Here is a 24,931-nt window from a genome sequence, read left to right as displayed (position 1 = left end):
GTTAAAAAAAAAAAAAAAAGACTGTAGTGTAGAGTTGTCTCTGGAAGACACCTGCCCAGACAGAGACTACATTTCCCAGCCTCCCAATCCAATGAAGTGGGGTTACTTCTAGGGGGCACCTTTAGGAAGCAGCTGAGCTTCTCTGTTACTGCCTGCACTTTAGAAGCTGCTACTGCTGCTGCTGCTAAGTCGCTTCAGTCGCGTCTGACTCTGTGCGACCCCATAGACGGCAGCCCACCAGGCTTCCCCGTCCCTGGGATTCTCCAGGCAAGAACCCTGAAGTGGGGTGCCATCGCCTTCTCCAGCACTTTAGAAGCAGCAGGCTCCAAAGCCCAGGAGCTGCTGGGGCTGTAACAAGTGAGTCACCTGGCTCACCACGTGAGGGCAAGCTGCCCTGCAACCAGGAAACCTGCCTTGGAATATCAGGTGAGTACGAAGTAAACTTCTGTTGTCTTAAGCCACCGAATTTGGGGGTTCGCTTGTTACAACAGCTACAGCAAAGTGAACTCTAATGAATGAACTTACCTTATGGGGCCAGTGTGAGGATCCAATCGGAGGATACCCATGTAAGAAACTCTTTTTTAAAAATTTGTATTTGTTTGTTCACGTGTTTCTCTTCGACTGTGCTGGGGCTTTGTTGCTGCGTGTGGGCTTTCTCCGGTGGTGGAGGCGGGGTGGGCTGCTCTCTAGGTGTGGTGATGGGCTTCTCACCGCGGTGGATTCTCCTGTTGCAGAGCTCCAGGGCTCAGTAGTGGCACACGAGGTTTGTTGCCCAGCAGCATGTGAAATCTTCCTGGACCAGGGATCAAACCTCTGTCCCTCACATTGGCAGGTGGATTCTTAACCCCTGGACCACCAGAGGGAGTCCTCACAGGCTGGCAAATGGGACTTTCCCTGCTGTCCTGTATTTCCAGTTAAAGCCCCAATGCTGGGACACAGGGTTCTGAACACCCCCATATTCCGGAAACCACCAGACACAGCCTGTGGGACTTTTGGAGGGATGTTGTACCAGCTTTTCTCCCTCTCCGTCCCCACCCCTCAGCCTCCGTGTGCAGAAGACCAGAATTTGAGAACAGGGAGAAAGGGTCAAACTTTTCTGCTCCCTTGGGCGAAGAAAGAACCCCCATCCCATCCTGAGAGGTCCCACTGGTAGAGATTTGGGGTTCCTGCCAGCAGTGGTGAGAGGCAGCTGACTCTGACGGCTCACGAGGCAGGGTTGCAGGTCCGCACTCAGTGCCTGTTTGAGCAGGAGGAGAGCGATTAGGAAGACGGCAGAACAACAGTCATCCCGTACACCCACCACTTGGCCGAGCAAGAATGAGTGAGCTCCCCGTGAGCTGAGTGGGTGCTGGGCCAGCTGACCAGGCTCCGGCCCCTGAGCGATGATTCTTGTGCTTCCCAAAACCTGGCAGAAAGAGGCTGGGACACGCACTCCTGGGGACAGGGTCTGAGAGAAGTCAGGGGGTTCAGATCTCCTCCAAGTCAGGAGACACTACAGGGACCCCTGAATAAGCTGGTCATGTGGTCTAGGAACACGAGGCTTTAAACACTTGCCACTGCAAGGGAATCCGTCTCCCGGAGGGGACTCGAAGGGAGAGGGGACCAGCTACGTTTTTTCCTTCTTGCCTCCACTGATCTTTCCAGGCGTTGTAAACAGGAGAAGCTAGAACTCAGAAGGCGAGAATGGAAAAGGGTTTTAGAGACCCTCATACTCTCTCTGCATAGAATTGTAATCAGAGATTCAGGGTGAGTTTCTGAAGCCAGACAGCCTGGGTTTCAATTCTGTGTCTCTGCCTCACTAGCTGTGTGACCCTGGGCAAGTTACTTCACCTCTCTGGGCCTTAGTAGCTGTAAGATGCCATAAATAATTGTATGTACTTCACAACCTCATAGCATTGTCAGTTCAGTTCAGTTCAGTTCAGTCGCTCAGTCGTGTCCGACTCTTTGTGACCCCATGAATCGCAGCACGCCAGGCCTCCCTGTCCATCACCAACTCCCGGAGTTCACTCAGACTCATGTCCACCGAGTCAGTGATGCCATCCAGCCATCTCATCCTCTGTCGTCCCCTTCTCCTCCTGCCCCCAATCCCTCCCAGCATCAGAGTCTTTTCCAATGAGTCAACTCTTCGCATGAGGTGGCCAAAGTACTGGAGTTTCAGCTTCAGCATCATTCCCTCCAAAGAAATCCCAGGGTTGATCTCCTTCAGAATGGACTGGCTGGATCTCCTTGCAGTCCAAGGGACTCTCAAGAGTCTTCTCCAACACCACAGTTCAAAAGCATCAATTCTTCCGTGCTCAGCCTTCTTCACAGTCCAACCCTCACACCCATACATGACCACAGTCCAACTCTCACATCTCACACGACCACAGGAAAAACCATAGCCTTGACTAGACGGACCTTTGTTGGCAAAGTGATGTCTGCATTGTCAGGTGCGTGTAATTAGGCTATTTAATAGTTTGTTCAATAACTGCATTCTTGAGGTGAAGGGTAAGGCTCGACTGAGAGGAAGTGTTAAATGGTTTATCATTAGATGTTCAATCTGGACTGAAAGGCATGGGGCAAGGAGAGATTCGAGTGGATGAGGTCAAAAGCAAACAGAGATCCATTTCTGTGTGTCCCTCACCAAGTTCAGGTTGCTCGTTAAGCCAGTTACACGTGTGAAGTGTTTAGGTCAGTTTGGGACACACTGAAACCCTCAAAACATGGTAACTATTAATACTATTCAAACTTGCGCCAGGTCAGAAATCGAATCCTTTCAAAGATTTATTAGTTTTGAGGGATAGTAAGAATGGCTATTTTTGTGGTGGCTTAAAGCACTTATTCTCATACTTCTGGGGCTTCATAAAACCACCCAGTTGCATAAAATGTTTGTGAATCCAGATCACATTGCCAACTCCACTTGCAAAGTAAAAACAATGGGGGAAATTCACAAGTACTATATTTATACTCCCCATTTTATAAAGGAATGAATTCCATTACCTTTCAAATGAGGAAGGTCGTAAGTTCAGAGTAAAACGCAGTCTTACAGATGGAATCCATTTCACTTGATGAGATTTCACTGTGTGGTTCTTATTTTTAGTACCAGTTGAATGGCTAGAGCTTGAAGACCTCACATATAAATTCCCATAGAGTGTGCACACATCCAGAGGTGTTCTCCCCTTTCATTCTCAAGACTACCCTGTAAGACTGGGACCTTGGTCTACATTTTCTTTTGAGTATATGGAGGTTCGGGGCTTCGCTTGTGGCTCAGCTGGTAAAGAATCCGCCTGCAATGCTAGAGACCTGGGTTCAATCTCTGGGTTGGGAAGATCCCCTGGAGAAGGGAAAGGCTACCTACTGCAGTATTCTGGCCTGGAGAATTCCGTGGACAGTCCATGGGGTTGCAAAGAGTCAGACATGACTGAGCGACTTTCACTTTCATATGGAGGTTCAGAGGTTAGCTGGCTCATTCAGGGTCACCCAGCTAGAACAAAGCCTGGCTTCAGACTCCATCTTCCTGGTAAAATATGGTCTTTTCTTCCGGTTTGAATACATGGTGGAAGGGCCTCTGCTCTACGTGGTCATTCAGGCACGAAGGCTCCTTCTCTTTTGTAACTCTGTCCTGTCCTAATGCAGAGATTCTTTTCCCAGAGACAATACCCAAGGGATCTGAGGCAAAACTCAGGGATTCCTGAACTTGAAAGGGAAAATAATTGCATCTTTTTGCTGACCTCTAACACCTAGCACTTCCTCTGATTACTAATGGAGAAAACAAAGTAGTATAATGAGGACCTATTTGTCACCAACAAAATCACTAGAAATCAACATGCCACAAAGTCCTTATTGCAGATATTGCAAAATACTGTTTATATTATTGCCACTTTGCAAGTATGGTAATTATGCAACTATCTCACCCACATTTCTGTTTTGGTTACCATATTTCAATAACTTGTGTCCTTTGTAATCCCATGTATTCGATTTTATGTGTTTAATACAATGAGTCTGAGAAGGAAGCTCATAGACTTTACCAGTAGCCCGAGGAGTCCTAGGTTCATAAAGAAAAGTTAAGAGCAATGTTCTAGAGCCTTGAGGTCCTCCATAGGGTCCTCTGCATGTGAGCAGCAGAGGTGGGCAGAAAGCGAGTGTGGAGGGTGGAGAGGGGCATTATGGTCTGGGTCTGGAGTCATCACCCAGGGCCAGTCCTCGGTCACCACGACTGGGAGATGTGGTCTCTCTCTGGGTGCCCAGAAGGGGGACAACTAGCCAGCTGCTGCACCATTATCATGTCGTTTGCAATGGTTCAAATTCAAGGAGAGACTGGGACCCCCTTGTCCCAGGGATTTCTGGTGGGGAGGGCACGTGAAGTAGGTGCTGGATCTTGCTTATTTCATCCACAGGGGCAACAAGTCTAGTGTTGCACGGAGGCGGCATGGAGGGCAGTTAGAGTTGCTCTTCTCAGCTCTTCTGCTCCAACAGGCTGTCTGCTTTTGTGCCCCAGGAACTCACAACAGAAGGCGGAGGAAATCAGGATAAAAATGTACATTCTTGAAAATATAATTGTGGCTCCCATGTGTGCAGAGTACTAGAGTTTGCTAAGCACGTTAGTAAGCATTGGGCTTCCCTGGTGGCTCAGCTGGTAAAGAATCTGCCCGCAATGCGGGAGACCTGGGTTCTGTCCCTGGCTTGGGAAGATCCCCTAGGGGAGGGAAAGGCTCCCCACTCCAGTATTCTAGCCTGGAGAACTCCAAGCCTGGGCTCACCTTGGCCTTTCTGCAGCCCTCCAGGAAGGCAGGGCCAAGAGAATCATCTCTACTGTGAAAAGTCAGAAAACGAGCTCACAGAGGAGAATTAGATGCTCAAGGTCACAAACTAGAGGCACAATCAGAGCTAGAACCCAGGCCTCCCGTCACCATTCAGCGGGCGCGTATTAAATACCTACTGCCCTGCCTCACCCGGAGGCCGTGGGTAAGTCCTTTCCCTCCCTCCTGGCCCTGAGGATCCTCCCTGCCGGTGGCCTCTCGCCGGCTCGTTCACCAAAAAGCCACAAGGGGGCAGCAGCACATCACCGTTTTCTTCTATTCTTGTATGAAGCCGCGCTATGAATCTTACACAGATTTTAAGGAGGCGGAGGGCTTGTTAAAATACGGATTTCCGGGCCTCCCTTCCAGTTTCTGTGGGTCTGGCATGAGGCACAAGATATTTGCAATGCTAGTCATGTATGGATGTGAGAGTTGGACTATAAAGAAAGCTAAGTGCTGAAGAAATGATGCTTTTGAACTGTGGTGTTGGATAAGACTCTTGAGAGTCCCTTGGACTGCAAGGAGATCCAACCAGTCCATCCTAAAGGAGATCAGTCCTGAGTGTTCATTGGAAGGACTGATGTTGAAGCTGAAACTCTAGTACTTTGGCCACCCGATGTGAAGAAGTGACTCATTGGAAAAGACCCTGATGCTGGGAAAGACTGAAGGTGGGAGGAGAAGGGGACGACAGAGAATGAGATGGTTGGATGGCATCACTGACTCAATGGAGATGAGTTTGAGCAAATTCTGGAAGTTGGTGATGGACAGGGAGGCCTGGTGTGTTGCAGTCATTGGGGTCACAAAGAGTCAGACACAACTAAGTGACTGAACTGAACTGAACTGAACCAGTTCCCAGGCTACGATGATGCTTCCAGTCTGGGGACCCCACTTTGAGAACTAGCAAGGTTGAGGATTGGGAGCGAGGGTCCAACGTGACCTCTGACCCTCACAGACAGGGCCACTGGGAAATCATTGTGAAAAGGGAAGCCACTCCCCCTGGTCAGTTGCATATTGACTTTTCCAAGCCCCGTTAAATCCCTTTATAAAAAGCAAGATATATTTCACTCCTTCAATGATGACTGGGCTTGGTCCATCCGGAGCACAGTTCTAGGTCCTGGGAATCCATCAGTGAATGAAGCAGACAAGTTAATTGCCACCGCTTGTGGAGTTTGGCAAAAAACAGTAAATGTTCTAAATAAGTAAGTTACCTAGTATGTTAAAAGGGGCTACTTGCATCTGGGGTATTGAAAGATATATATTTCTCAGTGAAATGATGACTTGTGAGTCAAACTTGAAAGAGACCAAGGGGATTCACCATGTGGGTGTCTGGGGGAAGATGATGTCAGGCAGAGAGAGAACAGCCTGTGCAAAGGTCCTGGGGTGTGAGCAGGTCTGGCATGTTTGAGGAAAAAGAGGGAAGCCAATAAGGTCAGAGCAGTGTGAGCGGGGAGAGAATAATTGAGGATGAGGACACAGAGGTCACAGGAGCAAGGCGGGAGGGGATTGTAGATCTTGCAGAGGCTTTTCTTTATTAAAATTGTTATTTTTTAATTTATTTTCGAGTCACTGGGTCTTCATTGCTGCCCCACAGGGTTTCTCCAGTTGTGGCACGCAAGGGCTACCTCCGCAGGGCTTGAGCTCTTGAGTGCGGGCTCAGCAGTTTGTGGCACATGAGCTTAGTTGCCCCAAGGCAGGTGAAATTTTTGCAGACCAGGGATTGAACTTGTGTCCCCTGCATAGGCAGGCGGATTCGTAACCAGGGAAGCCTGTGCAAAGGCTTTTCTCAGAGTGAAAAAGAGTGGCATGATCTGACTTGTTCTAACAGAATCCCTCTGGCACCCTCTGTATGCAGCAAGAGTGAAGCCAGGAGAACAGACGGCTCCCCGTTATCTGGGCAGAGATGATGGTCGCCCAGTCAGTGGGGAGCAGTGGAGCTGGAGAGCGTGGTAAAAGGTTACACACACACACCTGCGTGCTGTTTCATAACTAAACCAACTGGTCAGTCTCATTATCCGCCTCTCCTCTGTCCAGGTGGCCCGCACTCTCAACCTGAACTCTTTCCTCTACATCCAGATCTGCCTCATCTTTGATCTCCAACTGCCTCTAGCCACACTGTCCTGGGATGACTGCTGCTTCCTCAAACTCAGAACATCTAGGACACCCCCTCCTACCGGCCACCAACGCAGGCTCCCCTCTGCTCTTCTCAGTTCCCGGTGACGGACCCCCCTTCTCCCCATCCTCCAGCAGAAAGCCCAGGAATGTGTTTAGCATCTTACTTCCCCTGTCCTCACATCCATCCTTCCAACAAGATCTCACAGGCATGGTCAGGCCCTGCCGGAGTCTCTCATCTGCTTCTGTTCCTTCTTTCTCACCCCTATGGGCCTTACCTCTGAACCCTGCAATGTCTGCATTTGGGGTAGCCTGGTGGCCAGGACAAGGGCTCTGGAGCAGGACTCTCTGGGTTTGAGTCCTGGCTTTACCAACTTTGAACTATGTAAATGTGGGCTGTTTCTTGAATTTCTCTGTACCTCAGTTTCTCCATTTATAAAATGGGTATGATTACACTTACTTCAGAACATTATTGTGAGAGTTAAGTGAGTTGTTACATAGAAGACACTTGGAACAGAGCCTGGCATGTGCTTCACACACAATAAATGTTCGCACACAATAAATGTTAGCTCTCATTTTTATTCTTTTAGCAATAAGTCTTTATTGAGTGTCTATTACATGCAGAGACCTCCATCATGCTCAGAGATAATCTGACCCAGAAGAAAGAGCATAGGCCTTGAGTCAGCAATTCTGTTCCTAGATGCGTACCCAACAGAAATGTTGACCAATATCCACCAGAAAACATGTACTAGAAGCTTCACAATGCCTTATTCATAGAAGCCTCAAACTAGAAACTGCCCAAATGCCCATCGAGGGTAGGATGGATAAATAGCATGCGCTCTATTCGCATGATGGACTGTTCTACAGTGACAAGAAAGAAGGCACTACTGCTACTTGAATATCGTGGATGAATTCACAATATGATGGGGCGTGGCTGGGCTGGGTCCCTCCCAAGTCTGGCTTCAGTGCGGGTGGCCTGAGTTTCCCCTGGTGACCTCTGTTCCCAGCACCATCCCTGTTCACAAACAAGAAGGTCCCCAGTCTTTGCCTTCACATCAGTCCCTGACTTGCAAAGCATCACTGAGGCAGGATGATGACAATAGCTTATTTTCAGGCGAACATAAAGGAATCACCCAACATTCACAGCATGTGATGGGCACTCACTCCACACAGTCATGCTGGAGGGTGGGCATTACTATTTATGCCCATTTTACAGATGAGAAAAGCCAAAGCACTAAGAGGTCAAATCAAGGTAATGATAGCTAAAATTTTCATTTAAATTACATAATACTCTCAACAGCCCTCTGTGTTGAGTAGTCCTATTATCCCTATTTTAGAGACTAGGAAACTGAGGCACAAAGAAGTTAAGTACCCTGCCTGAGATCACAGCAGACAACCAGCCAGGAACAGGTGGGCAGGTTGGCTGGGCCCACTCTTCATGGCTCTGCTTACAGCTTCTCAGGGGTGAGGTCATGGGCCTTGCAGCCAACCTGGTCCAGAGTCCAGCAGCACAACCCCAGCACAACTCATTAATCACTCTGAGTCTCAGTTTACCCATCTCTAAAATGGGAACATCAGTAGCACTTTCCTTTAGGGATGTCCCAAGTGTGACATGTAATTATGTGGGTAGCACTCTTGGCGGAGAGAGCCCCATATGCAGGAATAGTTCAGTGAAGGTCCATGGTTCTCATCCTGGCTCTCAGCATGTTATCAGACTTGTTCCGGGTAATGTGTGCAGAATTTACTCATATAGAACCAGACACACCAAAGCTCTCAGCCTCTGAGAGACCACAGGCCCAGCCTGAAAAGTCAGATAAACTTGGCTTGGACTAAAATCCCACCTAATTGTAAACCAGCTTTTGGACAGATCATGCTTCCAAGCTGCTTCCTCATCTGTGAATCAGAGTTAGTTCTATCTTGTGAAGATTAAATGGTTCCAAAAGCTGCCTGTGATTTCTCAAACTGGGGTTCCCAAAGGAGGTGGTACCCGACTGAAGTGCTGGAGGCCAACATACTGAGGAGCAGGTCACTGACCACCTGTGTGCTGGGGATCGCCTGTCGCCCAGCTCAGCTTTGAACCTCAGGGCACTGCATTCCTGGGCTCCCTGGTCTTCCCAGGAGGTTTGACCAATGGGAGGCACTTCTGGGAATTGGGGGCTGGGAGAGAGCAGAAGCTGGGTTCTCTCTCCCCATCTCCATCTGCCTTTTGTTAGGATCAAGGCTGCATCTCCATGGTGGCTTCCGCTCCCAGCAGACAGCCCTGCTGTGAGTCCATCTTCCGCCTTCTGGTCCTGGCTTCTGGGCTTTGCCTTCTCTCTGCCTCTCCACCCTTAGGGCTGGTATTGAGGGAATGAAGCCCTTCATTAAAGAATACCTACTGTATGACTCTACATGAAGTTCAAGAACATAACAACACTTCATCTATGATAGAAATCAGAACAGCAGTTGCCCTTGAGGGTAGAGGGGATCACCTGGCCAGGGGAAATTTTCTTCTTTTTTAAAAATCTTTGGCTGTGCCACACGGCATGTGGGATCTTGGTTCCCCTGCCAGGGATCGAACCTGTGCTCCCTGTACTGGTAGCTCAGGGTCTTAACCATTGGACCACTGGGGAAGTCCTCAGAGGAAACGTTCTGTGATGATGCAAATGTTTTACACCTTTTCTGAGGTGTGGTCATATAGGTGCATATATTCGTAAAGACTCGTGAAACCATGCGCTTAAGACCTGTGCATTTAACTGGGTGTGAATCATCCCTCAATCAGATTAGTTTAATAAGAAGAAATTCTGGTAAAATACCAAGAATATATTCTAATGTCCTGGTGAGGTTCCGATGAAAACACAGTTTTTATTTTTAAACAAATACAGGTAGACTGCAGAAGAGGACATGACATTTGTATGTGGCATTTTTGTTTGTTTGCTTTTACACTTGGGCAGGCTCTGGGAGATGGCGAGGGACAGGGGAGCCTGGCTTGCTGCGGTCCATGGGGTCGCAAAGAGTCAGTCGGACACAACTGAGCAATTGGACAACAACAAAACAATAAAACCTGCGACTCCAAACAGGATTTCACACGAGGGTTGGTGTATTTCAGGCCGTGTTCCCCGGTTTCTGGGAGGCATTCTTCATCCTCCCCTGCTTTTCTCTAGTCCAGAATGTTTCCCAGCACTGACTTGTATAATGTGTAGCTTGGCCTGGTGCATTGCGGAGTCGTGAAAACGGTTAGTTCTTACTAATACGAGTTGGGTTTGATGGGTCCCTTTAAGGGACATTTAAGGGTCCCAGTTTGACTGTCTTCAAGACAGGGTGATTTACATAGAATTCAGTCCCTGAATTCTGCCCAGGGTGGGGAGGGAGGGTTTTCTCAGCACAAGTCTGACACACAGACGCGTGTTCAGGGATGTTCCTACCTCACTCCAGGAAAGGAAGCAGGAGGCTGAGAATCTCTGTGCCCCTCTTCGCTGCACCCCTAGAAAAATAGCCCATCCAGCCCAGCACCTGCTTCAGTCTAATGATTAAGGGGGGATGGTTGCCCATCTCCTGGAAAAAGCTCTGTGCGTGTCTTTGATAGAGGCTGTGAATGGCTCAGAAGAAACGTGGCCATTCTCCTAGGCTGTGAGTGAGAGCGAAGGGAACTAGGGCATGCTTCCCGCGGCATCTCAGGGTCCAGAGGGACCAGCTGGCTTGGGAATACGCTTGTCCTTCAGGGCCTGGATGGCAGACCCAAGCCGGACTGTGGCCTGCAGCCCAGACTGCCTGCAGAGCGGCTGACACAGAGTCTCCATCCTCAGCCTTGCTCTAAAAGGCTCTGCTTCTTGGGCTGTGGCCCCTGGCGGGTGGGCAGGGCCCCAGTACGCACAGGCGTTGCTGGGTCTCCAGGCGGCAGAAGCGGTTCTGATTGGACACTCGGGTGGCCACGCCCAGGCCGCAGGTGGTCGAGCAGGGACCCCAGGCAGTGCTCCATTCCGGGCAGGGGACGCCAGGGGCTGGGGGAGCGACAAGGCCAGAAAACTGGGATCCTGGGGGAGAGAGAGGGGGTCAGTTCGGCAAGGTTTGGCAGCCAACTCTACCCACTGGCTTGCGGTGCAATCTGGGTCACGTTGCTTAACTTCTGTGGATCTCGGTTTCTTCCCATGTAAATTTCCTAATAGTTGATCGTTAGGCATGAATAAAATAGTGGATGTGAAGTGCTTAACAGTGCCTGGTTCTTGTCAGCACTTCTGAAATATTGGTTATCAGGCAGCTATGATGGGATTGACCATGACGGTCCTCCAATAAAGGGCGAGTGTCTCACTTCTGTATCCTCCACAAGTCCTGTGATAAGTAGCATCGTAGGGAGGAGGTTGGGGCCTGTGTGTGGTGCTGCCCATGACCTGGCGGCAGAGATGCTGGTGACGGAGAGGCCAGGTCTGGAACAGGGTGGCGGGTTCATCGTGGTCTAGCTTTTCCTCCTCCTCCAGTCTTGCTCTGCTCTGTTAATATTTTGTGTCCTTCCTCTGTTCTTTTGTAACCCGTGGTTCTTAACTGCGGACCGTTTTGCCCCCTGGAAGATACTTGTCAATGTTTGGAGACATGTTTTACTGGTCACAAGTGAGGGGTGGAGGCTACAGAAGTCTAGCACAGATGCTGCTAAACATCCCACACTGCACAGGACATCCTTTCACAACAAAGACAAATGTCACTAGTGGCCTGGTTGATACACCTTGTGTTATCCACACGTGTGTAGGATGTCTATGTGTTCATATGGCTGTAGACACACACATATGCACACACACAGTGGAGTTCAAATTACATATACATTGCCCTGGCCTGCTTTTTACATGTAAGGCAAACCTATCGGCATTCACCAGTGTACTGGGTTGGCCAAAAAGATCCTTCGGGTTTGTCTGCATCAACTTAAGGGAAACCTGAAGGTATTTTTGGCCAACCCAATATTTAAACAGATGTATCATATTCCATTGTTGGGATGATAACAGCTAAGGCCCTGGAGTGCTGTGTGCCAGGCTCTGTCCTAACTGCTTCGCTTGTATTTACTCATCCAGGCTTCACAACAGTTCTGTGAGGTGGATGTGCTTATTCTCATAGTTGGAGGAGCTGAGACAGAGCAGTTAAACAATTTTCTCAGAGTCACACAGTTGGGCTTAGAACTCAGGCAGCCTCCATGCTTAAGCTGCCTCATTCTACTGCCTCTCCGGCGGCACCATCTCCTATGCAACCAATGCTCTCTTTTCGGTTGCCTTAAAAAATCATATTCATATAATAATAATAATAGTTTCCCTAGTGACAATATGCGGAGAAGGCAATGGCACCCCACTCCAGTACTCTTGCCTGGAAACTCCCATGGACAGAGGAGCCTGGTGGACTGCAGTCCATGGGGTCGAGAAGAGTCGGATACGACAGAGCGACTTCACTTTCCCTTTTCACTTTCATGCATTGGAGAAGGAAATGGCAACCCACTCCAATGTTCTTGCCTGGAGAATCCCAGGGACGGGGGAGCCTGGTGGGCTGCCGTCTGTGGGGTCGCACAGAGTCGGACACGACTGAAGCGACTTAGCAGCAGTGACAATATGTATAATTATGGCTGATTTGCATTGTTGTGTAGCAGAAACCAGCACATCATTGTAAAGCAATTTGCCCCTAATTAAAAATAAATTTGGAAAATTAAAAAACAAAAATCCTAGTGACCTACCATACATAACATAATCTCTCAAACTCAAGAGTTTACAGGCTGAGGTCACTGTCTTTCCTGCCGACCCCTAGGCCCACATTCTGGAGGCAACCACCTTGCCCCATTCAGTTTAGAATTCCTCTTTTAATAAACCCCAATAATGACATATTAATAATATTATATAATATTTAAACTGTGTTATATTAATATGTATCCATGTCAGTATAATGACAATCTATATTATAATAATATACCTCTATATTATACCTCTGCTGTGAAATGTGAGAACTTGGTTCAAGTGTCCTAACCCTCTTTTCCTCTCTCTACTCTGCCACCAATTTTTATTTTTAATTGTTTGTTATTTAAAATCATATACTTGCACCTCTGCATCTTGTTTGGTCAGTTCCATTTTCCTAAGAGTCCCCTTAGCCACCTGCCCCTCCTAGCTTTTGTCAGTATAACCTTGGCTTTGATGTATCCAGTTGTCCTGGTACCTAAGAGGCTCCGCCCCGCCCCTCCACAACCCCTCCCCCTCCCCCATTCCTACCCCACCCCCATCCCCCGCCCATCGCCCTCCCTCCACCACTCCAAACAGCCCTGGACCAGCCCGGCACTCACCTTGGGCTGGGAGGGGCTGGACTCCCAGCCCCACTCCCTGGTCGCACACCCATTCAGGGCAGCACTTGCCCGGGACCTCCACCCTCCTGGGGTGCGGACAGTCCCAGCTGGGGAGCCGCACGTCCTCGCTGCAAAGGGGCACACAAGTAAAGCCGCCGTCCTCGCAGCGGCAGCGGAGCCTGCAGTGAGGCTGAAAGGTCTCCCCGTCCCGGTAGAGGCGGCCGTTCACCTCGCAGCTGCCGTCATCTTCTCCCCCTGCGGAGGAGAAATCGGACCTCCATCGGCGACCCCCCAACTTTTCCCTGGACAGGGCTGCGCCCGCCGCCTCCTCCGCCGGGTCCTCTCTGCGGAGCTGGTCTGGAGGCGCTGGGGACGCAGAGCCCTTGGGGAAACTGAGCGCTGCAGGGGGCTCCGCCCCTCCTCCACCCCAGCCCACCCCCAATCAGAGCGGTCCTGTCCTGTCACCCGCAGGAAGACAGCGTGCCAGGCTGCTTCCTGGAACAGGCTTGCAGGAAGACTGGCCTGGTTCCAGCTTGTTTGCTAGCTGTGGACCTTGGCCAAGCGATTCTACTTCCGCTTTTAGTTTCCTCACCTGCAAAGTGGGTTATGAAGTGAAGTGAAAGGCGCACAGTCGTGTCTGACTCTTTGCGGTGACCCCATGGACTGTATAGTCCATAGAATTCTCCAGGCCAGAATACTGGAGTGGGTAGCCGTTCCCTTCTCCAGGGGATCTTCCCAAACCAGGGATTGAACCCAGGTCTCTCGCATCAGAGACGAATTCTTTACCAGCTGAGCCACAAGGGAAGCCCAAAGTGGGTTATAATGGTACTTATTTAAGTGTGATATAGACTATAAATGAATGGTGTTTGTAATGAATACAACATGAAGGAGACCTTCAGTAGATCCTAGCTGCTCTGTTGTTGTTATTAGTATAAATTATTATATATTATTAATAATATAAATATTAATGTATTGCTGACAAGTGCTCAGTCGTGTCCGACTCTTTGCAACTCTATGGACTGTAGCCTGCCAGGCTCCTCTGTCCATGGGATTTTTCCAGACAAGAATACTGGAGTGGGTTGCCAATTCCTTCTCCAGGGGATCGTCCCAACCCAGGGATGGAACCGGGGTCTCTTGTGTCTGCTGCATTGGCAGGCAGATTCTATACCACTAGCATCACCTGGGAAGCCCATATATAATAGAATTAATAATATGTATTATTTAATATAAACATAAAATATTATGACTATTATATACGCATGGAGATTTCATGCCACAAACTTTCCTTGTCCATCTGCTGTGTTACAGTTACCACCATCAGGTCAGGGCTTAACTTGCTAGCTGTGTGACTTGGGGTAAGTGACTAAACTTCTCTAAATCACTTTAACAATAGCAACGATGAGAACAGTGATTAGAACCTTCAGGGACACATCTAACACAGGGTTAGGAATTCAAGAAACACTCTTTGGAGGAAGCCCTCAAATATTATGGGCATCACAGCCTCTTCCTCCACTGGCCATGAACTCCTTGAGGGCTGGGGCTGAGAGTGTTCATCCTGGCATCTCCTGTGCCAGCTCAGAGCATGGATGGGACACACAGAACCACAGGAAATGCCCCTGGAATGAATGCCTGGCACAAGACTCAGCACATGAGAGACACTGATAAAATAGTCCTGATTCCTTATTCCTTTCAGATACACTGCGCCCTTCCTGGGTACCACCCACTGTGCTCCCAGACAGGACTGAGAGCCAGTCCTTACCCAGGGGGACTCAAGGGTCAGTGCAGGGCACAGATGTGGACGCTGCATCTCCAAGACAGAATAAATTGAGAGCCCTGCAGAGGTGTCTGTGAGCCACTCAGGAAGTGCAGAGAAAGGAGGGTTTCCTGGATATGTGGGTGGCACTTCAGCTGGATCTGGGAGACAAGACTCATGGGAAGCTGCTTTTCCCAGGTCTGCTGAGAAAAACCTCAAATAGGTCCACATACATGCGGGAATTTTAGAGGCACAGAGACCTGGTTCAAATCCCAGGGGATAATAACTTTAGCAAGGTTTCCTGGCATCTCTCCTGGGTCCTCCAGTTCAAAGCTGATTGGGGTGGGGGTGGGGGGGTTATGATCCCTGGGCAGCAGTCTCCACCCTGGGATCTGTGTGCGTCATGTGCATGGTCCCAGACACCATGAGGCACCTCCAAATGTACTTGCTGTGAGACCCCCACACCTATGAAAGTGAAAGTAAGGTCGCTCAGTCGTGTCCGACTCTTTGCGACCCCGTGGACCCACACCTATACACACGTATAAAACCCTTCTCCTTCTGGGCTCTCTCCAATGGTCTCCTTGTCCAGCAGCTTCCCCCAAATAACTTCAGGGCATAATCTTGTCATCTGGTAATTTCTGCATCCCTTTCTCTCTGAGAGTCCCTGGCAGGAGAAGGAACACCAAGGATTTGTGTTTGTTTGTTTGTACCCGCAGCCACTTGCATATTAGTAAAGAACCTGCCTGCCAGTGCAGGAGACATAAGAGATGCGATTTTGATGCGAGTTTGATCCCTGGATTGGGAAGATCCCCTGGAGAAGGAAATGGCAACCCACTCCAGTATTCTTACCTGGAGAATCCCATAGAGAGAGGAGCCTGGGGGTTTACAGTCCATGGAGTTGAAAGAATCTGACACGACTGAAGCAATTTAGCATGCACACACTTGTACATTGTAGGACCTTAGGCAGGTGACTTAACCTCTCTGAGCCCCAGTTCGTTCACCCTCAAAATAGTGATAATACCTCATTATTAAGGATAAAGTGAAATCATGTATATAAAGGACTTGTTCATAGTACATGCTCCATAAATGGTGCCTGTTACTGCACCATTAGGGCTTCCCTGGTGGCTCAGAGGTTAAAGCGTCTGCCTGGAATGCAGGAGACCTGGGTTCGATCCCTGGGTCAGGAAGATCCCCTGGAGAAGGAAATGGCAACCCACTCCAGTACTCTTGCCTGGAGAATCCCATGGAGGGAGGAGCTTGGTAGGCTACAGTCCATGGGGTCGTAAAGAGTCGGACACGACTGAGTGACTTCACTTTTACTTTCACTGCACCATTACCCCACCAAATGGTACCTTCACACAAGCCCCACCAGAACTGTCATTATTGTTTATGCACTCAACAATTATTTACTGAGTGCCTACTATGTGCCAGACATTGCTCTAGGCAACTTGTGACATAGCAGTGACTAAAACCAGCCAAAATCCTGCCTTCACTGGAGCTTTCGCTCTAGTGGAAACAAACACAAGAAACAAAGTTGAGTTTGTGATGTTAGATGTCGATTAGTGCTCAAAAAATAAAGGAGGGCAGGTTTGAGGAGTAGAGCAGGGTTGTAATTTTTCAATATGGTGATCAGGGAAGGCCTTACTGAGAAAGTGATGTTTGGGTAAAGATGTGAAGGAGGAGAGAGAACTTGCCATGCAGAAATCTGGGGAAAAGAATGCCGGTAGCAGGAACAGCCTGTGCAAAGGCCCTGAGGTGGGAGCGTGCCTGGGGTATCTGGGAGGCCAGTGAGGATGGAGCAGAGGGCAGGAGGGAGTTAGACGGGTCAGAGAGAAAACAGGAGCAGGGTCCTTGTTGCCTGCTGAGAGGGCTTTGGCTCTTACTCTGAGAAGATGGGAGGCTATGGGAGGCTTTTAGGCAGAGGAGGGACTTGACCTGTGATCTGATTTACGTATTTAAAGGAGCCCTCAGTCTGCTGTGTTGAGAACAGACTAGGGACCAAGGACGGAAGCAGGGAGACAGTTAAGGGGTCTCTGCAAAATCCAGATGAGTTACGGTGGGGATCAGGCCCGGTGGAAATATTGTGAAGGATTTACTGGTGGGGAGTGAGTGGGATGTGGAAAAAGATGAGAGAGAAGTCAAGGATGACTCCAGAATTTGAGGCTGAGCCACGGAAAAAAGATGGAGTTGCCCTTGGCTGAGCCGGGGAAGCTCTGCTTTTAAAGTGAGGGAGAAGGGCTTCCCTGGTGCTCCAGTGGTTAAGACTTAGCCTTCCAAAGCAGGGTTGTGGGTTCGATCCCTGGTTGGGGAGCTAAGATTCCACTTGCCTCAATGTCAAAAAACCAAAGCATAAAACAGAAACAATACAGTAACAAACTCAATAAAGACTTAAAATGGTCCACATCAAAAAAAAAAAAAAAATCTTAAAAGAAAGCAAGCCACACTGAACATGCACACAGCTCAGAGGCAGTCCCCGAGAGAGGGGCTGTCCAGCTAGTGGGTGAGAGGAGAGATTTGGGCCAACATGTTCCCTCCAGAGCCAAGACCCAGGCTCAGTCTCTGTGCCGTCTTAGTTCTGCCTCGGCTGAGGCTTCCCCAGCTCCCAGCCTCCACTCAGTTCCAATCATTACACACTCACGAGCACCTGTAATTCATTACACATTCATGAGACACATTTGGTGTCACCCAACCAGAGCTGGAAGTTGCAGGAAGGAGCAAGGACCAAATTTTTGGCCTCCAGGTATTCAAAGTCTGAATCAAGGTGGAATAAGAAAAGCCCCATAATAAATTTAGTGACAGTAACTAGTCATATACTGAGCGGCAGACAGTAGAGTGAAAGAAACAAAGATTGTGGAGTCAGCTCCCTGTGTTCAAATCCCAGCTCAGCCACTTTTGAGCTGTGTGACCTTGGGCAAATTACTTAACCTCTCTGGGCCTCTTTTTTCCATTTACAAAATGGGGATGACATTAGGAGCTACTTCATATGGTTGTTGAGAGGTTAAATGAGGTGATATTTTGAAACTCTAGGTAAGTGCTAGGCATGTGTTCAATAAACAAATTTTGCCAAGTGCTTGACATGTGTGATGGCTTCTCTAGATAACAGCCTGATAAGCTAAGTGTTGCTTTTCTGAGTTTTTTCTTTAGGTACATTTTTTTCTCCCTTCATAGGTGATATTTATTTGATTTTTTAAATGGAAGTATATTTGATTTACAATGCTGTGCCAATCTCTGCTGTATAGCAAAGTGACTCAGTCATACACATAAAGACATTTTTTACATTCTTTTACACTGTGGTGTACCTATAGGGAATCCAATATAGTTCCCTGTGCTATACAGTTGCTATACAGTAGGACCTTTTTTGTTGGTCATCTTTTTTAAAATTTTAATTGGAGGATAATTACTTTACAATATTGGGATGGTTTTTGCCACACATCACCATGAGCCAGCCATAGGCATACATGTGTCCCCTCCAGCCTGAACCCCCATCCTGTCCATTTTATTTATAATAGTTCACAGCTGCTAATCCCAAACTCTCAGTCCTTCCCTCCCCGACCCCTCTCCTTTGGGCAACCACATTTGTAGGTACATTTTTATTACCAATCATCTCTAAGTTTATAAGAGACATCACCCCTTTCTCATTATTATACTCCCCTTATCATAAAAAAGTATTTAACAGGGATTTACCATTGATAATTTTATGTCTATAAGTCCTTTTTAAAAAAAAAAATTCGTTTGGCCGTGTTGGGTCTTAGTTGCAACACATGGGGTCTTCCATCTTCGTTGTGGCATGTGGGATCATTTTAGTTGTGGCATTTGGGATCTAATTCCCTGACCAGGGATCGAACCCAGGCCTCCTGCGTTGGGAGTGTGGAGGCTGAGCCGCTGAACCACCAGGGAAGTCCCTGTAAGTTGTGTTTTTCTTTTTAACAAGTTTTTTTTTTCCTATAGATGGATTCATTGTCAGTGATTCATGAGCCTTTCTTCCTTTCTCTCTCCCATTCTTTTTTTAAAGTGCTACATGTACAAAGATGGGAACGGTAAAGTGCTCTGTAAGGCTTATTTAAAAAGAAAAATAGAGCACAGAACAGTCCCCACCCCTTTCTATTTCTCTAAAGCAGTGGTTCTCCACTGGGGGCGATTTTTCTCCCTAGGCAACATGTGAAGGGAGATGGTCACGACTTGCTGTTTGGGGTGCTACTGGCATCCAGCAGGTAGAGACGAGGGATGCTGCCTTCATTCCTATCATGCACAGAACCGCATCCCACAGCAGAGAATTACTCAGTCCCAAATGACCCGGGAGCAAAGTTGAGAAACCCTGACCTAAAGCCCACGCGGAGGGCACAAGGGTAGAGTGGTGGGAGGTGTAACATGCTCAAGGTTGCTAGGAAATAGCAAACTCAGGGTTCACAGGTTCAAGGGCTCCCAACCCCAGAAAAAGACAGAACGGAATGCTGCTTCAGAGCCTGTTTGACCCAGCCCCCAGCTGTGTAACGTTAAACATGTCTGTTAGTATTACGGAACCTCAGTTTCCTCATCTATAAAATGGTCTGAAAGTACTTACCGCAGAGATTATTGTGAGGATCGTGTGACTTAGGAGGTAAGTGCTTAGTGCAGGGCCTGATACACCTTACGCCTGAAATAGAGAGCTGCCCTTTCATTTTCCCAAGAGTGTCGTGAGGGTTCTGAGAAAGGGTGGTGACCTCTGGTTTGAAGAATCTGGGAGGGCTGATCAGGGGAGGAGGTGTTTGCGCTCGGCTTTGAAAGATGGCTAGATCTGGATGGATAAGAAGGGAGGTAGGCTGTTTGGGTGATGGGTGTGATCTGAGCAAAGACAAAAGAAAAGAAGTGAGGAGCGGGCTTAGGGAACCTTGTGTCACCAGGTTTGGCTGGGAATGAAGACGACTTCTCCTGGACTCAGGACCTGAAGTCCTTGACCCCCTCCCCATCACCCCCTCCACCAGACCCGCAAACCTGCTTACAGAGGCACACGGCCCCCCGGCCTCCAGGGCCCGCCCCGGGCTGGCAGACCAGGCCCTGGCTGGGGTCACAGACGTGGAGATGGTCGCAGGGCTCCCCCAGCCGCCGCGCACATACCCGGCAGCAGTTGCAGCCGTCCAGCACCAGGGGCACCCCCGGTGGGCATCGGGGTGGTGGCCAGGGACAGGCACATGGTGTGGGGCACAGCTGGGCACACACCTGCAGAGACAGAGACCTCCCTCAGCCAAGGTCATTCAAGGTGGGCAGTGAGACCCTCACGACTGACTCCTTCTCTGCCAGGCTGTGCAGTGTAGCATCACACCTTGGCCCCGGAGTGACATAGACCTGGCCTTGAACCCCAGCACCCCCACGTCACTCTGTATGAGATAGCATGGCATTGTGGTCATGAGCAAGGGCTCTGGATTAGAATTCCTGTCTTAACTCTGTCGCTTATTAGCGGAGCAGCCTTGGGCAAGTTACTTAAGTTCTCTGAGCCTCAACTGCCTCATCTGTGAAGAGGGGGCAATAATATATAACTCAGAGGATTGTTTTGAGGAGTACATGAAATGAGGCATATAAAACTTTTAGTTCACAGCCTGCCATGCAGGAGATGCTCCATGCATTTAGCTATGATGACTGGTATGTGAATTATAATAGCGGGCTTAGCCTCTGCCTTCTGGGAACTTACAGAGGCAAAACCAACAGAACAGAGGATTAAAATGACAGGGTACTATACGTTTTCTAGCAGGAGGACTGTGGATATTTATCCTGAGGACTGAATAAATCAAACAGTATCATGGATGTTTTTGATCTTTGGAACAATCTAGAATATGTTTCCAGATGAGCCTCAAATAAGCCAGGAAAACTTGGCCTCCTGTGGGACTTATCAATTCAGAGCTTCCAGAGGCCCAGCCCTGGAATCTGTTTTTAACGAGCCATCCAGGGGTGTTTGACGCACAGCTAGGTTACTGGTACCTCACCTCCACTCTAACCCTTCTCCCCGCCATATAAAGATGGGGAGACTGAGTTCCAGAGAGAGGAAGAGACACAGTCCCCGTGGGTTAGCTACTTGGCTGGGAGTGTGCTTCCCCACTGAAGACCCACAGACCCAGAGTGGGTGTAGACTTCCTGTAACAGGGAAAAGCCCCAGCCAGGGTCCCACCCCCAGGGGCAGGCTCAAGGTATCAACCCAAGTGTCCTGACTGCCCCTCCTCACTTAGGACCGAGAAACAACCAAACCAGAAACCAGATACTCTAGGTTCCCCATATGTCCATTGGAAGGTAGGGACCGAGGGCCATGCATAATTCAAGGTGTTACTAGTGACCCACCCCACCTGAGGGCCCTTGGAAGTCTGGAGAGTTTTGTGTAGAGGATTGAAGAATTGGATGCAGTTTTGGAAGGTGAAATTAATAACCTCCTAAGTCCTGTGTGTGGCCCCAAAGCAGGCAATGACCTCTCTGCCCTAATCCCTACCTTTCCCACCCTTAGGACTCCTAGTCCTGCAAACCTCTCTATGGCCTGCAGTTCCCACCGTGGCCACTAGGGGCCGTTCCAAACTGGCAGACCTGTGTGTGTGTGGGAGGGTGGGTCACAGACCAGGAAGCAATGACAGGGCCCATCTACGATGGCACTGGTAACATTAGATGTGAGTGTGCAACTGTGTGCCTGGAGCCTTGCCAGAGGACGAGTTCCCATCTCCGCAGGCATTTCAAGCAGGAGACTGGGTGACACCAGATTCTAGAGAGGATGGTCTAGCCTCACCCTTCAAAGTGAGGTCTGGACCGGCAGCAGCAGCACCGGGAAGCTTGTTAGTCATGCAGCATCCAGGGCCCTTCCTTATGACTCTGAATCTGCATTTTCATAAATCCAGATGTGATCCACACGGCACTGACCTGAGAAACAATCAGCTGGACTTTGGGTTTCCCTTCTAAACCCTCAGAGGCTGAGCTCCCTGAGTTGGTGGGAAATAAGCAGGGTGAGGGGTAGGCTTTTGACCAGAACTGGCTCTTGGGTCCTTTCCTCCTGAAAGCAGAGGTGCCAGGACATAAGCTGTGTGCTTTGCACCTGGGTTCTCACTTTGGGCTGTCTACAGGGCAAGCTTGACAGGGCTGGATCTACAGGAGGGACCTGATGACACCGATGCCCGTGACTGTCATTCACCACGGGCACACCATGCGCTGAGCTCTGTAATGTGCTAGTTTAACCCTCCAGTGGGAGCTACAGCATTATGCCCATTTTATTTATTTATTTTGGCTGTACCATGTGGCGTATGGGATCTTAGTTCCCCGACCAGGGATTGAACCCGTGCTCCCTGCAGAGGAAACACGCAGTCTTAATCACTGTACTGCCAGGGAAGTCCAGCATTATACCCATTTTAAAGACAGGGAAACTGAAGCTTAAAGCAGTATAGCGACATCACCAATAACAGGTAGATCAGGAACAGAATCAAGGTTCATATGCATCCAAGACCAGGCTCTTAACCACACCCACCTCTTGTCACCTATGGCTCTGATGCCAGCTTAGCCTCTGCGTCAACTAACTGTTTGTTCAAGAGGGATGGGGACAAGTCAGGGAGGGTGTTTCAGCACAGCCAAGGAGGGAGAGGTCCTGTCTAGTCTCTATCTCTACACCCTTTCCAACCAGCCCATTCCCATGTTCAAGCTGCCTCGTCACACTTGGTTGTCCCAGACCTTCCTTTGCTGTGGTCCCCAGCTGCACAAGAGCCCTGGACAGGGAATCTTCCAAGCAAGAGTTGAGATCCAAGTTCTACCACTGACACGCTGTGTGGCCTTGGACACTTCACTGCTGCACTGAGAGGGAGCAGTTTCCTCCTAAGTAAAATGAGGTGGAGACCATCTATCTTGGAATCAGGGTTTTAATGAGGTCATGGCCAACTTCTGGTCAATGTGGCCTGGCTTGTTTCCAGGTCTCTACTACCTGTCTCTGTCCACAGGCCTGAGCTCAGGAGCTCACAACCTGCCTGCGAGACTTGAAATTCTCTCTCTGAGGATTGTCACGGCTTTCATGTGTGTGATGACTAAGTCCCTGCGTTCTGAGTGGGATGTTGCCTGGCTCCCTGGGGCCTGGGAAGAATGGAGGGCTGGGGGAGAGAACAGTGAGTCTAGGACTGCTTCATTTTGGCCTTTCGTTTGATCCCAGGCCCAGAACCCCAAGTCCCCAGCTCCCCCTACCCATGCTACCCTTCCTGGCATCATGTCCTGACCATCCCGGTTTGGAAGAACAAAAAGCAAGGTTAGGATGCCAGCAGGGTTCTCAGCCTTCCCCCAACCACTGCCTGGATCCAGGAGAGAGGCGTTCCTGCCTGCAATTCTCAAAAGAGCATGAAAATATAGTGAGATCATAGCTTGCAGCAGGGCCAATCCCCATGACACCGGGAACTTGGCATTTGCTAAGGTGATGGCAGGCTCAGCAACTGTGGCCTCGGTCCAGGTTGGAGGTGGAGAGATACAGACTGCAGTCCCCTCTCCTCACACCCAGGCCAGTCCTGGCCTCTGTCTCCTCTATTGCTTTGATGCTGTGTGGTTTCAAGCAAGTTGCTTACCCTCTCTGAGCCTTGCTTGACTGAAAACAGGAAATAATCATTCCTGATGAGGTTGTTGGGCATGTTAGGCAAGGTGGATGTTCCACAAGCCCTTTGAAAATATCCCACAGGAGAAGGTCTTTATTCTCTAGAGCTGTCTCCCTACCCCCTCCAGCTAGGGTCAGCAGGCCACTCACTGCCTGAGGGCCCGACAGCATTAATGCCTGTGTATGAAACTTCCAATGGGCTAGGCACCCAACATCCATTCAAATCCTAGCTCCTAGTTAGACAAAGCAGGCCCCCTCTTGAGGCTCCCCGTTTATAATGAGGGGACCCACTTCTGTTTGCAGAGGGACTTCAGGGATTGGTAATCATGAAAGTCCTCTCTTAAACATTTGTCATATTCCAGGTCCTGTGCTCGGCCCTGGAGATGAACTATGATAAATGACCTTCCCAAAGGCCTCATGAACATTATACCCATTTAACTGAGGAAGGAGCTAAGACTCAGAGAGGGGAAGGGATTTGCCTGAGGTCACACAGCAGACTTGGCCAGAGGGAAGCAGCTCTCTGGGCATCAGGGAGAGAAGCTCAGCTGAGCCCCAACAGAGGAGGCCCACAGGAATTCTTCCAGGGGGTCCTTGGCTGTGATTTCACATCTCCCCCACCACACCAAGGAAGCCAGCAGTACATTTCGGGGCCCAGGGCCCCCTTACCTTGGAGAGGAGACAGAGGAGGGAGAAGGCGAGGAGGTGGGTCTGAAATGTGCCTCTCATGTCACTGTGTCCCCCACGGAGCCAGCTTTGAGCCTCGGAGGCAGGACCTGTAAGTCTTTATGTTCCGGCGGCTGTGAGGTCACTCCCAGGCACGCACACACACACACACACACACATACACGCATGCACACACACACGCTGGCCTTTGTAGCCCTGCTTCTCTCCCATCCTCATCTTCCCACTGATGAGCCCATTTACCTGGAGGTGAGACCTCCGAGGCCACCAAGAGGGTGCTTGCCAGTATGTGTGTGTGCGCGCGTGTGTGTGTGTGTGTGTGTGCGTGCGTGTGAAAGTCAGAGCCAGTGCCAATGCCGAGAGCCTGTGACAGGCTGGCAGGGGCCTCTGTAGCTCCTCCCAGCCCCAAAGGGCCTACCCAAGCTGCTGCTGGAGCCGCTGGAGCCCTGCCCCAGACCCCCTGGCCAACCCTGGCAGTAGAGGGGGTGCTGTAGATCCAGAAAGTGCTCCACAGACACCCCCTTTGCAGAGCTGACCCAAGTCCTCCTAAGCCCCGTGGTCCGGACTCCAGGCGGCTTCAGCGGGCCTGCGGTTTCTGGCAGGAAGATTGGCAGCCGTCCAGAAGCGGGTGTGACCCACAGCAAAACTTCCCTGGGCGGCCCGTTTGCTTTTGGCAACCAGGAGCCTCCCCATGGCCTTCTTGCTGAGCTGTGGATGGTGACCTGCGGTGGCTGAGCCCACGCGGGCTGGACCTAGTGTGTGCT

The 24,931-nt window shown here is 49.7% G+C and overlaps 1 protein-coding gene and 1 non-coding gene across 2 annotated transcripts; one reads left to right on the top strand and one right to left on the bottom strand.

Annotated features, from left to right (window-relative positions):
- Nucleotides 1-9,703: 9,703 nt before the first annotated feature.
- Nucleotides 9,704-24,753, bottom strand: CCN5 (cellular communication network factor 5). Its single transcript, XM_019972448.2, has 5 exons — nt 24,411-24,753; nt 24,153-24,267; nt 19,900-20,116; nt 13,168-13,422; nt 9,704-10,900 (listed from the first exon to the last, which is right to left on the bottom strand). Exons 2-5 carry the CDS (start codon nt 24,210-24,212, stop codon nt 10,680-10,682), a joined length of 753 nt encoding a protein of 250 aa, XP_019828007.2. The 5' UTR covers nt 24,213-24,267; nt 24,411-24,753; the 3' UTR covers nt 9,704-10,679.
- TRNAS-GGA (transfer RNA serine (anticodon GGA)) lies at nt 16,036-16,108 on the top strand. Its single transcript has one exon. It is a non-coding gene; the product is annotated as a tRNA-Ser (tRNA).
- Nucleotides 24,754-24,931: the final 178 nt, after the last annotated feature.

This window comes from Bos indicus, chromosome 13, assembly GCF_029378745.1.
Source record: "Bos indicus isolate NIAB-ARS_2022 breed Sahiwal x Tharparkar chromosome 13, NIAB-ARS_B.indTharparkar_mat_pri_1.0, whole genome shotgun sequence".
Classification (NCBI taxonomy): Eukaryota; Metazoa; Chordata; class Mammalia; order Artiodactyla; family Bovidae; genus Bos; species Bos indicus.
Note: the sequence above shows the minus strand (reverse complement) of the source record. Positions and strands in the feature narration are given on the sequence as shown.